The 15,642-nt window shown below is 33.9% G+C and overlaps 1 protein-coding gene across 3 annotated transcripts in view; it reads right to left on the bottom strand.

Annotated features, from left to right (window-relative positions):
• Positions 1-15,642, bottom strand: part of NT5C3A (5'-nucleotidase, cytosolic IIIA) — a 39,082-nt gene that overhangs the window by 813 nt on the left and 22,627 nt on the right. For 2 of the 3 annotated variants that reach the window (XM_086396496.1, XM_086396495.1), the window contains exons 2-9: positions 14,301-14,355; positions 8,370-8,468; positions 7,324-7,393; positions 6,307-6,353; positions 5,265-5,350; positions 2,601-2,690; positions 1,325-1,487; positions 465-665 (exon numbers count right to left, since the gene is read on the bottom strand). In XM_086396496.1, coding sequence (XP_086252622.1) covers positions 465-665; positions 1,325-1,487; positions 2,601-2,690; positions 5,265-5,350; positions 6,307-6,353; positions 7,324-7,393; positions 8,370-8,468; positions 14,301-14,336 — 792 coding nt within the window. In that variant the 5' untranslated portion in view covers positions 14,337-14,355. The remainder of the gene's footprint in view (positions 1-464; positions 666-1,324; positions 1,488-2,600; positions 2,691-5,264; positions 5,351-6,306; positions 6,354-7,323; positions 7,394-8,369; positions 8,469-14,300; positions 14,356-15,642) is intronic. The other variant, XM_086396494.1, reaches the window with a different exon arrangement.

Consider the following 15,642-nt stretch of genomic DNA (forward strand, 5'->3'; position numbering starts at 1 on the left):
TGGGTAAAATGTAGTAACTTAATTTGTTTTCGTAAAAGCTTTGATATGAATACTTTAAAAAATTTTTTTAATTCATCGACACAGAGAGTTTCTAAACTTTGGTTTTTCTTCCAAAATAATTTCTCTCTAGCCCAATGGTTCTCAACTGGGAAGAGAGTGCCCAAGGAATATTTGGCAATATCTAGAGACATTTTTGATTCTTCTGATTAGGGAATGATACCAGTTTCCAGTGGGGAAAGGCCAGAGATGCCTCACTGAGAAGGTATACTCTCTCTCCCCACCAAAACCTACAGCATGCGTATGTGCATGTCAAGTCCTTTAATCATCATCAAAGTGAAGGGATAAAGAGCAACTGAAATGTCTTTAAAATAACTACTTTCTCAGGTACCTGTGGTAACAACTTTCTACAAGTTTCATCCTAAATTGTTTTTTCTTAAAATTAAATGACAGATCTGTATACTTACTCTATCATTTAGATACCCAATTTTCAGGATGTGTTCCACATTGGCTACTCCATCTGCCATTTTTAAGTCCCCTTGGGAGTCTCCCAGGAGAATTATGTTGCTATTGTTTTTTAGTTGATTGAAATATTCTGTATTCTTCAAGGAACCATCATGTTTGTTAAACACATGAATTAGTTCTCCTTTAAATCCTTTGAGCAGCCCCTGTGAAAAATATAAATCCTTTAAATAGGTTCTGCAAATTCTACTTTTTGTATTTTCACATTCATGATAGGTAAGAAGGGCTCTGAGAAGTTAGTGACTTTCTAGAGACCACTTCACATGTTAAACACAATGTGCTGAAAACCCAGTTTTTACTTTTCATTTGTTTCCGACCTAAACAGTTTCATTTTAAGTTTATCATAATATATTGTCTTTCTTAGAACTCATTCAATAACATCAGTTCTAATTCACTTTTTCTCTATCTATAGATGTTAAATATTCAGAATTGCTGCATTAAATTTAAAGAAGTTTTACTACTTATTAGATTGCAGCTTCAGGAACAAAGTTTAAGAAGGGTATATTAGGGGTACTCTTTCTGCCCCCTTCTGATGCCTATGTCAGAAGCTTTCTCTATCTCCTTTATACTTTAATAAAACTTTATTACACAAAAGCTCTGAGCAAAAAAAAAAAAAAAAAAGAAGGGTATATTACTTTAAAACACGGACACAGACATACCCGTGGAGAGATAAGTCCCATAGAAGGCCCACCAAGTTGGCCTAATTTAACAAATATATAATACACTAAAGAGTAAATTAAAATGTATTTACATGATTAAAATATTTTCTGATATTAAAATTATAAGAATGATTTGATATTCTTACATTGTCATCAAAATCCATGAAGTTGGACACCACTTTGACATTTGGGTAATATACACCAGCTTGACGGATAACTTCCTCCAGCACATCACCGATACCAGCCGAAAATATGAACACAGGAATACCGTATTGTTGCAGCTTATCAAAGAAATTCTCATATCCTTCCCTGTAAGATGGAGGTGGGAACTGAGTGTTAAAAAGCAAGATATATCTCCTTTTCACCTAGATGTTAAAAAAGTGAAATAGTTCTACTTGGTTCTATGGCTCATTTATATTCTCATTTCAAAATACTACCCAAGAGGGCTGTTATTGATGTCTATGATGATACTAATACAAGTTTTTCAATCTGGTTAACTTTTTATCCTACTTTCAGTAAATTCTAAGTACAAATTAGATGATTTTAGACTTACTTGGAATATGGACATAAATCTACAGTTCACTATGTATACCATTTAACAGCAAATAGATGAACCACACCTTGAAAAACCCACAAATGGTGAGCTAGAAGAGCTCCTGCTTGCCATCTTGTTCATCTATTCTCTATCATAGGAAAAGCAGAGCGGCAGGAACTCAGCTGTATTCTCTTTACATCTGGCATCTCTCTTACCTAAGATCTGGCAGCTACAGGTAATGTCTTTATCTTAAAATCAAAACTTATTTCACTCTTAATGGACTATAGATTAAGCTGCCTACAAAGGAATACTTACTAGCTGTCCTCACACTCTTTATGACAATTTAATGCTTTCCTCCTTAGAAGCAGATCACCTTAAAATGTAGTATCATTAAAAAAAAAAAAGCATCATCATATTTGCCTATCAAGTTGAAAAATTTAAGAGGTGGTCAAGAGTACTGAAATTAACTTAAAAATGTTTATATAATTCATGATTACAAATGTTTTTATTATCTGCTAAAACATATTCACCCTTCCTGGAAATAGTAGTTTTCAAGGGAATCTGAGAATTCAGAAAACAGATCATGTAACAGCAACAATTATAAGTTTAAAATCCTTTTCAAGTTGATTTATAAACTTTCCTTTCATAATCATGTCTTTCAAAAGTATTTTGATAAAATATTTCAAAAGGATCATGGTTTCATAAATTTTTAGCCTTGAAATGATCTGTTATTCTAAATTCTTTATCTCACCAAGTGGCATATTTTGGATATGTTTTTATACATAACATTGTTATAGATTGCCTTAATTAAAAAACACATGTGAATAAATATATGACAGTAGTTCAAGTCTGTAGACAATTAACAACAAAACATCTAAGAAACTTACTTGAGCATAATGTCAGATTCTTCCACAATTTCTTTAAGTTTGGCTTTTGGTAAAGCCTGTTCAACAAGCAAACTATGTGATTTAGTATACCTGGAAAGTATAAAGAGAATGTCAAATTATCAAAGAAAAGGAGAATATCAATTAAGGCAAAGTAAGACTATTATTGGATCATGGAAAAAGCAAGAGAGTTCCAGAAAAACATCTATTTCTGCTTTATTGACTATGCCAAAGCCTTGGACTGTGTGGATCACAATAAACTGTGGAAAATTCTGAAAGAGATGGGAATACCAGACCACCTGACCTGCCTCTTGAGAAACCTATGCAGGTCAGGAAGCAACAGTTAGAACTGGACATGGAACAACAGACTGGTTCCTAATAGGAAAAGGAGTACGTCAAGGCTGTATATTGTCACCCTGCTTATTTAACTTATATGCAGAGTACATCATGAGAAACACTGGGCTAGAAGAAGCACAAGTTGGAATCAAGATTGCCAGGAGAAATATCAGTAACCACAGATATGCAGATGATACCACCCTTATAGCAGAAAGTGAAGAACTAAAAAGCCTCTTGATGAAAGTGAAAGAGGAGAGTGAAAAAGTTGGCTTAAAGCTCAACATTCAGAAAACTAAGATCATGGCATCCGGTCCCATCACTTCATGGCAAATAGATGGGGAAACAGTGGCTGACTTTATTTTTGGGGGCTCCAAAATCACTGCAGATGGTGATTGCAGCCAGGAAATTAAAGGACACTTACTCCTTGGAAGGAAAGTTATGACCAACCTAGACAGCATATTAAAAAGCAGAGATATTATTTTGTCAACAAAGGTCCATCTAGTCAAGGCTATGGTTTTCCCAGTGGTCATGTATGGATGTGAGAGTTGGACTATAAGGAAAGCTGAGCACCGAAGAATTGATGCTTTTGAACTTTGGTGTTGGAGAAGACTCCTGAGAGTCCCTTGGACTGCAAGGAGATCCAACCAGTCCATCCTAAAGGAGATCAGTCCTGGGTGTTCATTGGAAGGACTGATGTTGAAGCTGAAACTCCATTACTTTGGCCACCTGATGCGAAGAGCTGATTCATCTGAAAATACCCTGATGCTGGGAAGGGTTGAGGGCAGGAGAAAAAGGGGACGACAGAGGATAAGATGGCTGAATGGCATCACCAACTCAACGGACATGAGTTTGGGTAAACTCCGGGAGTTGGTGATGGACAGGGAGGCCTGGCATGCTACGGTTCATGGGGTTGCAAAGAGTGGGACACGACTGAGCGACTGAACTGAACTGAACACTATTATCTTTATTAAAAATGTTCTTCTGCATGAGAAAATAAGTACTTCATTCATTGTAATTTTGAATTTAAATTTTAGAGATTTAAGTTCATCACTAATGAATGTATACCCCATGTGTCTCAAAATGTGATACAATGTTCTTACCATATTTCCCAGTTCTCAAACTCTGGTTTAGTTTTAATGTTAATTAGATAATGAAAGGATACTAGTTGTAAATCTTTCTTTAGTCTACAGAGAAGAACTGAATTGAAGCTAGGAAGGCATAATCACTTCTCTGACAGCAGTAAGAATGAATAGCAAAGCCATTTTTTCCCACCTGTTTGTAATCTAAATTTTCATGAGTAGCCTAAATTGCCTAGTGAGAAAGAGAAAATTCTTGCTATGGAAAGTTTTATATATGGGTGCTCTGTAATTACATAAAACCACCTATAATTACAGCATCTCAGTATAATAAGCCTTCAGAAGCTCTATAGCTGATATCTAAAAATCCATCTATAATATTCCTAGGTGACCTTCTTCCCTGCATCAGCTCCCATTTTTTTAGTGAGCTCATTCTCCCAAGGAAGCTTATACCATTGCTAGAAAAGTCTAATTGCGGAACAGTCCTTTCTTTTATCATGTTGAAATAAGTTGGTATAAGCCTTCCAAGTCTAGATTCAATTCCTTTTATGGACAGGTAAGTAAAGTAAATCTAATCTCTTTTCAGTGCTTCATACCATAGACACTGATTAAGTGTGCAAGGTATTCAGGTTAGGTAACGGGATTATGAAGACCAGTAACATCATTCCTGTTCTCTTAAGACTCCAAAACCATAAGTTGTTGCCTCTGAAATCAAAGCATCATCTCTATTCCTTGAAATCTTCCTCAAATTCCTGTGATTATCTTAGTGGACTCCTATGACACAGACTAAGTTTGTCAACATTTCTTTAAATAGCATTCTCCCCGGACTCAACACAATGCTTTCGCTGTAATTTGCTTGGAATGCTGCAATTTCAATTAATGTGACCAACATCAGAAGCACATTTCTCAGTAACTATGTCATCTGCTGGCTTCAACTGAGTTCAGAGTTAAGTTAAATCCTAATTCTTTTTCTTTGCACATTCAGCCACATATACTTAAAAAAAATTGTTTTTAATTTAAGGCTTGAGGGTATGACTTTAAATTTATTCTCACTGATCTTCATCTTAAAACAAATTCTAGATTGCTGCAGTGATTAGAGAATCAGAGTTCATGCTGTCATATTTAATCACTGCTCTAACTCACTGGCTAATTTATGAATCTATTTATGTACAGTACAGGGGAAAAATAAACCATTAGTTGTAACTGTAATGTTATTTTATATTTTTAACCCTCCCATCACCCAATGCACACTTACCATTCTACTATATAAGGGTACTTCTCTTCTATAGTAAGAAGAGGATCAACTTCAATAGCATAATATTTTTCCTTTAGTTGCAGTAACTAGAAATAAGTAAATAATTTAATCATTAAGATTACAGAGTTGTCATTAAGCTGCTTAGTCTAATAGAAAACAAAGCAATGTAAACAAATGTTTTCCGCACGCTGCTTTATATGGTGAAGATCATGCCTAGCCAATGCATATGTCCGCTGAAGTGATCTCTGTTGATCTTAGTTTACATGTAACTAAATGGCACCCTACTCCAGTACTCTTGCCTGGAAAATCCCATGGACAGAGGAGCGTGGTACGCTGCAGTCCATGGGGTCGCAAAGAGTCAGACACGACTGAGCAACTTCACTTTCGCTTTCAAACATATCTACAAGAAGTTACCTTACTTTCAGGTCAGTAATTCAGTGACCTGAAATAATCAAATTATCACTACAAAAAAATCTTTTGTTCTCTTATGAAGGTATTAAATTTGATTCATATTTGGAGTCTTGTTAAAATAGACATAGGCAGAAACCTACTCAAGGAAAACAGAGAACTGAGGCAGTTTCCTATCAATTTAAGGGAACAAAATACATAAAACCACAGTACTTTTTTCTTTTTTTGCTTGCAAGGCTTGTGGATCTTAGTTCCCTGACCAGGGACTAAACCTCTGCTCCTTCCATTGGAAACACAGAATCCTAACCACTGGATCACCAGGGAGTTTCCATCACAACATTTTTGTTTTAATTCTGCAGTAATGTAAGGACATCAGACTATTTTGGTAATCAGTTTAAAAGTTTCTCATGAAAGTTTTATTATTAAAAAGTTATTATTACTTTTTTTTGTTAAAATAAGTTGGGAGCATATAATCCATACAATAAGCCTAAGATCTATTGAGTGTTTACTCTGTGCCAGATATGGCTATAAGAACTTTTGCATCTATTCTTGTTTGTGTGAATGAACCTGAAAAAATTCTCAGCAAAAAGGTAATGACGTCTTTGAGTAACCCTGGATTACAGTTAGTCTTTACCTTTTCTCGACATTCATCTGTGATTAGCTTACAGTTGTCAATGACATCTAAAGAAAGAAAGCAAACTAGGCATTAAAAGAATACTCTGAACTATATGCAATATCCAGGGATAAACCATAATGGAAAATAATACTAAAAAGAATATATATATGTGTATAACTGAGTACTTTGCTGTGGAGGAGAAATTAACATAACACTGTAAATCAACTGTACTTCAATTAAAAGATAAAAAAAGAAAAGAAATACTCTGATTGATGCTACCAGTAATATAAATAACTTACTATTGTTAAATGCCCGGTCAAGAAGCATGATCATTACAACTTCTGGTCTTAGTGTTATAATCCACATGGCATTCCCAGAAAATCTAATGATTTTAAAATCTAAAGCTTAGATCTAAAGCTTTTTCCTGACATTTGGGATTACTTAGAAATTTCCCAGAGAAAAATTATTGGGCCAAAGGGTGTAATTTTTAGTGGTTTTTAAAATAAATTTATCAATGATTTCTCAAATTACACATGTTCCAACAGTAAGTAAGAGAAGGCTAATATCTCTGGTTGTCAGGTTGAGGAGTATTATTTTAAAAATTCACTTCCCAAAAAAGGTATATTATTCCAGCAACGCATTTTAAGTTGCTATTTATTTAGTAACTCACTCTTTTACTTATCAATGACACAAAAATTTAATAACATTCCTAGAAAACACAAAGTATTTGATAAATCTGTTTCTTTAGGCTATTTCAAAGTTTAAATTCATTTAAATATTTCCTGAATAAATAGACCACATTTGGAGAGAAAATTTCAGAAGTCTTCATTCCTCTTGCAACCAAAACTGTACAGGAAAATAGCCATTTATGTAACATGGGGAAAACAAATCCTCAAAATATAATAAAAAAAGAAGACCCCTCTCACTTTCAATGTCCATAAAGAAGAAAAAATCACAAGAAATCTCAGATAACACAGGTTAAAAAAGGAACTTAATGATTACTTTTGTGAATCTATTTATGAATGCCACACTTACTATGACATGATGGGCATCTTTTTCCTTTGTAGGAAAATCGACTCAGTGTCATATCAAAGTCTGTTATTATCTATAAGAAAAGGGGAAAAGGCATTATGAAATCACAGCCACCAAGGCCAGACACTTACTGCACATTTTCTAGAAGAATGAGACTCCTCTAGAGTGTCTGGCCCTGCCCTCCAGTGGAGGCTATTCTGTCTACACTGAGTTTCCTAAAGGAGTTCATATGTCAAGTCTTGAGAATTTCCTTAACTACAGGGTGAACCTTAAGCACCCCAGCACAGTCCCAAATAAAATCTGACTAATCAGTATAGGAATTTGAAACTGCAGGCAATACTATTTCCGATAGCAATAAAACATTGCACAATTTCAACCTCCTTGGTCAGTGTACAGAAGTGCAGTGGAAATAAACTATGCCATGCTTCTAGTTATTGAAACTGTGCGTTCTTGATTTGTCTGTTTAAATAAACTAAACCAATGAATGAAGGAATGAGACACAGCAATAGTTTACCAGCTCTTGAAACTTAGGAGACAGGGCTAAATAGTTTTTTCAGAAATGTTTAAAAAAGGGAATACATTTTTAGTGAATATCCAGATTATTTAACTTACATGTAAAACATTCCTTTAAAAAAAGAATTAGAAAAATTAGCTATCTCCTAATAGTTACACATTACTTTGACTACTGTGATTTATTATATTAAAAGAACACCTTGAAACTGTCCACATTTTAAAGATTATTAATCATAATCAATTTACTTAAGATGGTTTAATACTTAATGCATAGTACTAGTTAGCTGAGCACTTAATATTAAAGAAAAGCTAAAATTATTTCAAGGTTATTAACTTTTGTTGTTTCCAGTGGGGTATTCTGCGTATTTTAGACCAATTCCAGATACATCTCTTAGATTTTACATTCCAAAAGGACAGGGAAAGCTTGTCTATCTAAGCTTTCTTTATTCAGATTGTAGCAAGACATAAAATCAATGAGTCTGCTTGAAAATGAAAGATAGAGGTTTAATGCTAAAGGCTTCTTGATAATGATTCACCTGAAGTTTAGCAGCTCCTCCTTTGATAAGACCACAGATGATTTCTTCTACTCTTGTAGGGTTCTTGATGTGAACTGAATTTTTCTGGATTTCTGGCATCTAAGAATCAAATAAATGAATTAACTATTTTTAATTTATTTTCCCCCAGGTTTCTTTGATACCAAGCAAAGTAATATAAAAAAGCTTATATTATTTAAAGATGTAAAACTGTTGAGGCATTATTTTAAAAAAAGCAAACCACCATAACAAATTGCCATTTATCTAGCCAAAACATTTTAAAGCACATCAGTTATTTCTATCTAGAAGATTAAGACAAAACTACATTTGAAATACATTATCAGAAAATGCAATTTTTCTAATTATAAAAGTCATGCATGTTCACAACAGAAAAAAACAGAAGTATAAAAAAGAAAAATTGCTTGTAATTCTACTGCCCAAAGCTAAACAAGTAAGCATTTTAATGTTTTCCATTAATTTCATTTCTATGATTGCAACATGCATGTATATGCACATAGTTTATCTCATTCACATTATATACTTTTGCATCTGGCTTTCTGAAATTAATATCAATGTATTTAATTTGAAAGGCTGCTTCAAGATCTTTACTCCTTTATTGTACTCTACCCCCCAAAACTTCATTGTTATTGACATAAATTTTATAATGGATTTATTCCAAATTAAGATTACTACTAAATATTAGACCACCTGGGCTGAGGCTGCTACTTAGGCTGGTTTATGCAGGCTTTAGTTTTGCTCAACAGTTTAACATTATGTAAACAGCTTATTTTTTCTACCATGTCACAGAGAGAATGAAACTGATCAGAGTAAAATTAGCACAAAGAAGACTTGGGGGAGGAAACTACGAGTCATTTAATAGTCAGCTCCAAGTACAAAAAGACAATAACTGAACCTCAAATTAAGATTCTACAGTGGCTTGTATCCAGTAAACTTTATTTTATATTCTATTATTATATGTGTGCTATCTCCAATATTAACATATTTCATGTGTGTTATTGACACAGTTATGAAAAATTCCCCAGGCCTTGTATCTCGGCTATAAGAGAATCTGACCAGGTAAATCTGTTAGGTTCCAAGCTGTCCCTTGGACAAAATCAGAAAATCAGAAAAAAGTTAACATGTCTTCCTGAGATTGGAGGATGAATACAGAAGTGGACAGGAAACAGAAGTAGGAACATTAAATTTTTCTTCATGAATGAAAGACCTGAATTTATAATATACTTAATTTCAAAAAGCCATACTTAAATAGGGTGGGAGGGTAACCTGCAATACAATTAACCTTCATACAGTGATCCTTTTAACTTAAATGGACTTTAAAGTGTTTCAAAAGAATAGAGGTTATTTAAATCATCTAAATAAATGCAAGGAGATCAAACCAGTCAATCCTAAAGGAAATCTGTCCTGAATATTCACTGTAAGGACTGATGCTGAAGCTGAAACTCCAAAATTTTGGCCACCTGATGTGAAAAACTGACTCCTTGGAAAAGACCCTGATCCCGGGAAAGATTGAAGGCAGGAGGAGAAGGGGATGACAGAGGATGAAATGGTTAGACAGCATCACCGACTAGATGGACATGAGTCTGAGCAAGCCCCGGGAGTTGGTGATGGACAGGGAAGCCTGGTGTGCTGCAGTCCATGGGGTTGCAAAGAGTTGGACATGACTGAGCGACTGAACTGAACTGAAATAAATCACTATTTACTTTATTGTGATTTTTTTAAACATGAGAAAAATCAATAGGCACTTGCTCCTATATTCCTGTTTTTTCAATCATTAACACCCATTCATTTTATAAATACTTACCATGTGTCTACATTGTATCAGACATAAGAAACTAGAGATATGATACTCATACTCTTTTCCTGTTGAATTTTAGGAATTAGTGCTGTCACTTCTGATGCTCCCTTACAAATACCTTAGCGAGTAAATTGATCCCCTAATCAAATTCTGCTCTTACATCTGCCTTAACTGGAAGATGCATAATAAATAGCATATGCTTTATTTAATAACTAACCCATTACTGAAAGCAACAGAGGGCATATGTTACTTACTCTGTTTTCACCAAAAAAATGAGAAATTTTGTTTCAGTGTGTCCATACTAAGGAAGATGTCCTGCCTCAAGCAATCACATCCTACAATACATTTAATTTTAAAAAGCCATATTTAAACAGGACTTCTAATTAGGCTGGTTTCTGCTAGGCTCTCAACTATTAGATTGGTTTATTTTACAGTGAAAATAAAGAGAACTAGTGGCTAGAGGAGTTCATATTCCTGCTTCTGCACAACATAAAACCATTCATTTTCAGATAAATGAGTAGTGAATACCCAAACAGTACCACAGTGAAATAAGAGTGGTGAAGACAGATGAAAGGGCAGCTACTGTTTCCAGAGAACACAAGAGGGCGGAGGACACAGGTATAAGAAATATAAAAATTATATTTGCCTTGGATTATACAGTAAAACACCATATCTCCCCTTTTCACAGTACACATATAATATTACTGAAATATATGATGAATACTTCTCAAAAACTTGAGATGTTAGACATTTAGACATTTTCCTCAAATATTTTAGAATACAGCCTAAGAAATAGAATTTACTGTATGAAATGTATCAATGAATATCAGAATATCAGAACACCATGAAGCAGACTACAGGAGTATGCACTTCATCACATGTCACATACTTCTGCTACCCCTCAAATCCCTCCCTCATAGTCCTCTTGGACACAATACACCCACCTGTTTCGTGGTACATAAAATAATGATACTTGAAATTTGAAGGGCAAGTTATTTTAAATTGTTTGAAAACTTCCCAGTTTGATTATAATACAATGCTATGAAAAATAAATAAGGGACTAAAAATTTCCATCATTTATGAGCAAAAGAAAACAAATTTATTTTATAAGGTCATAATGTAAAATGCTGGGGAAGGAGCAAAGCTTTCCTGACAAGAATCAGGGTATTCTGGCTGATGAGAGCCTAAGGTGAATCAATGCTAAAGATAACTAAGGAAAACCTAAAATACACTTATTCTGGTTAATCTTAAATATACTGTACTTGTACAGATGAAATGAACTCCTAATTATTAGTCTACTTCCATATTCAGAAGGTATGATTTCTAAAGAAATTGATACCAAAGTTATACAGTTTTGTTCATAGTATTTGTGAACAAATAATGTGATTATTTGATACTATCTCGTGGCTACACTGAGATAATATACGGCCCGGTAGTCACAAAACTGTCCTAATGATGTCAACCTGTGTATTTCTAAACATAGCTCACATAAAAATGAGTTTGAATTACTTAATCTCTGTCTGAAGCTCTCAATGAAAATATTTTTCCTTTGTTTTCCAATGGTCAAATATGGTACAAACAGAAGTCTTTATTACGGGTACAAAGGAGTGGGCAATACAATTTTTGTGTGATGACATAAACAGTATAGATTTTTAAAGCCACCTATGCAGACTGGTACATTTATTCACTCATGCACCTAGATGATTCTTGCTTTATTTTGAAGATTAAGCACTGCAAAATTTGACTGATAGCCGTCTCTCCTGCCTACCACATATCTGGCCTGTCTCCACATTAAAGTAGTGTAGGCCAAATTCTTTCCTTCATTTACCATATAGTCATTAAGTGTAAGGCACTCTGTTAAGCAACCCTGTAAGAGATACAGAAATTTGAGTAAGATATACATCTTATACTCAAATTCATCTTCTCTAACATGGATTGTAATACAAATAATCCAAATAATAAAAACATTGTCAAGATGTCCATATACAATACAAGAGAAAAAGAAGAAACTAAGGTTACTTCTGCTGGGGTCAAAGGAGGGAGACCCATGGAGCTGGGCTTCTGGAGAGAAGCAGGATTTGGGTGTGCTGAGACTGGGGAGGTGTACAGGGTCTCATGTGGGAAAAGGATAAATAGCTCTGTTTTTCTAGAACTTGAGGGTACAGCTGGCAACTTAAAAAGATGTTATCAATTTTTTAGAAGAGCACACCAAAGGTAAAAATTATATAAATCCAGACTATAATGAAAATTATTTAAACATCTATCATCTCAAAAGGCTTGTTTTCCTTCCACAGTGCTTTTGTAAGTTACCTACATTGCTCTGCTGTGCTTAGCCTCTCAGTTGTGTTCCACTCTGCGACCCCATGGACTGTAGCCCGCCAAGCTCCTCTGTCCATGGGGACTCTCCAGACAAGAATACTGGAGTGGGTTGCCATGCCCTCCTCCAGGGGATCTTCCTGACCCAGGAATCGAACTGGGGTCTCCTGCATTGCAGGTGGATTCTTTACCAGCTGAGCTACCAAGGAAGCCCCAACTACACTGCAACTTGCTTCTAAAGGAGACACATGGTAGAAGGTCCTAGGATCCTGGTAACAACAAATTATATGGTAGGATTTTTTATATCACTTGTATTCATTTTCATAAAAAAAAAATCAACTCAAGCAAGAAAATGAGTTTAGACTGACTTAATTCAGAGATACTTATGCTCAGTATCAATAAATCAAATGCCAATCATGCAATAGATGCAAAGATCATGTTCAAGTATTAGACTGAACTATATAAAACTGCCAACATTGGACTGTTATTTCATGTATTAAAGAATCAGCAATTTCATATGCTTCATCCTAAGAGCTCTAAGTACACTGCTGACAAGCTTAATCAGCACTCTGAATAAATTTTAACCTCCCATCACACAGTGGATGAGGAAAGTTAAATGAAACAAGAGATTTACTAATGTTGACACAAAGCTGCTTGCATGCTAAGTTCTGGTTTATAGGTTCAGACCAGAAAAAGAAAATTAGAAAGAAAAAGCATGAAAAAATAGAGAAAAGGAAAAACAAAAAGAACAGAAAGAGAAGATAAGAAAGAGATCATGGGGCAGCTGTCCTCTTTAAAAGAGAGAAAGAAATAGTGATTTTTAAAATTTTGTGACTGAATAAGGATAGACATAATTTCCCCCACATTTACATATAAATCCTACTTTCATAAAACACTAACATAATATAGGAGATTAACATTCACTGAGTGCTTACCATGTGCTTTTAAAGTACTTTATATATACTTTTTCATTAAATATGTATAAGGATACGTCAATTATAAGATAAATAAGGTCTGAGGATATAATGTGTAACATGGTGATTATTATTATATAATTGAAATTTACCCCAAAGTATAACTCAAATATTCTTCAAAAAAAAAAAGGTAGGTTTGTGAAGTCATGGATATGGTAACTAAAGGGGGTAAACTTTCACAATGTATACGCATATCAAATATTCACATTGGACACTTTAAATATCTTATAATTTTATTCATTAATTACATCTTAATAAAGCTGGGAAAAGATATGAACAAGGACAACAGGAGGCTGGTGGTTTCATGTGTATTTCTTAAAGGTGAGATGGTTGCCTGCATTCAAGGGTGTCACAGCTAATAAGGACTGAGTTAAGATTTGAAGCCAGTTCTGAAGCCAAAGCCTGTATTTTCCCTACCTCATCCTAATGTCTATAATGCAATGAAAGCTACTGCTGTTCAAAAAGTTTTAAAAAATTAGTTAAATGCTTAGTTAAATTAGTTAAAATTTTAACTCAGAGGCCTAAGATGAAAGATCTCATGTTGTATAAGTGTGCTGTTACTGAGCAAGGAAAATTTAGCACAAAAAGAAATGGGGTAATCATTTTATCTGCTGAAAAACATTTTAGTGCACATTATATTTCAAGCAAAAAAAAATTCCAAGGAAATTCAATTCAACAAGTATTTGAAATTCTGTTGTGTGTCTAACATTGTGAAGAAAGATCTGTGTAAAGTTACAGTCCCATAATTAATTATCTGGTTAAAGACAGAGGTAAAAGTGGTGCAGATTCACCATTAATAAATGGAACTGGAAATATTCAAATACCCACCATTTTCACATGTACAGCAGAATCTTGATTAAGCATTTCTTGATTATCCAATCTTCTGGATTTTCCCAGGTGATGTCACAGTAAAAGAGAGAGAAAAAAGGTACACGTGACACACATACATTTCAGGCTCTTCCTGTACGTTAATACACTTTTGGTTTGACAGTAATACTAAGTTATTGAAGGCAGCTTTTTTCTTTCCTAAGAAGCTCAGCAAAGATTTTACTCTATCTGACAAACTTTGGGGCTAAAAATTTTGTATGGAGAACTTGCAGCTCTCCTATAAGAACTTATATGGTTTAATAAGATTTGAATAAAGAGTTAAACTGAAGTATATATTTGGAAAAAAATGTTGTATTGCATGAGTACTTTATCAACATCTTCTCTACATGTAAGGACGAAGTTTGTGGGAAAATTATGCATTATTAATCCTGAATCAGTGAAGAAATATACAAACAGAATGTAAGGAGAAACATAATCCACGGAAGTCAAATTTATTCAACTTTCTCATATTAAAATCTTTAATTTTGTAAAATGCTGTGACTAAGATTTGACTTGTGTTTGAATCTAGCATAGTGTCTGGCACAAAACAGGTAAGTGATAGTGTTTAACTGAATGATCATTTAAGGGTTTTGGATAAGACATCTTATTATACTAAGTTTCATTTTTGCAGTATAAATCTTAAGGAAGATTATTTATTTTTGCTCTTCAATGACTCTACTTTCACTTTATTCCAGATAAGCAAAATTTTATAATGAAAGCACTACTTAAAAAGGGTAAGTTAGCTGAGAGGAAAAACTGACTTTTTCTTAGACTCTGGTAACAGAAGTTGAACATTAGATGAATGTTCTTTATAATTAAAACATGTGTAGCAGATATAAAAAAAATTCTCAAATTCTAAAACCCACCTCCTATTTCATTTAAAGTACATAAAACTGGGAAATATCTTTCCTGAAAAAGTATTTCCCACACCTCTCAGAAGGGCTGCTAGTAAGTTGATGATCTTATAATTGATGGCATCTTAAATGATCTTATAATTGATGATATTTTAAATATCTTAAATATTGATAAACAATATTTAAATAGTAGGATACCTCCATTTTTTCACATGTGAAAAATATTGTCATTGAAATTACCTGGCAAGTCTGTTTCTTCATTTATGGAATCCAAAATATAAACTATGAAATGCTTATGGCTTTTCTTCAATGTTTAATATCTGAAAAGGGTTTCTAGATTTCTCAGAAGGCACTATTTAAATAAAACCATTTTATTAGCTTGAAAAAGAGGAAGGAGAATGTGAAAAAGTCAAAGTGAAGCTTATATTAAAAAAATCACGTATTCTGAC

This window comes from Bos grunniens, chromosome 4 (assembly GCF_055505025.1).
Source record: "Bos grunniens cultivar Pamir isolate PY7600 chromosome 4, Bosgru_T2T1.0, whole genome shotgun sequence".
NCBI classification, from domain to species: domain Eukaryota; kingdom Metazoa; phylum Chordata; class Mammalia; order Artiodactyla; family Bovidae; genus Bos; species Bos grunniens.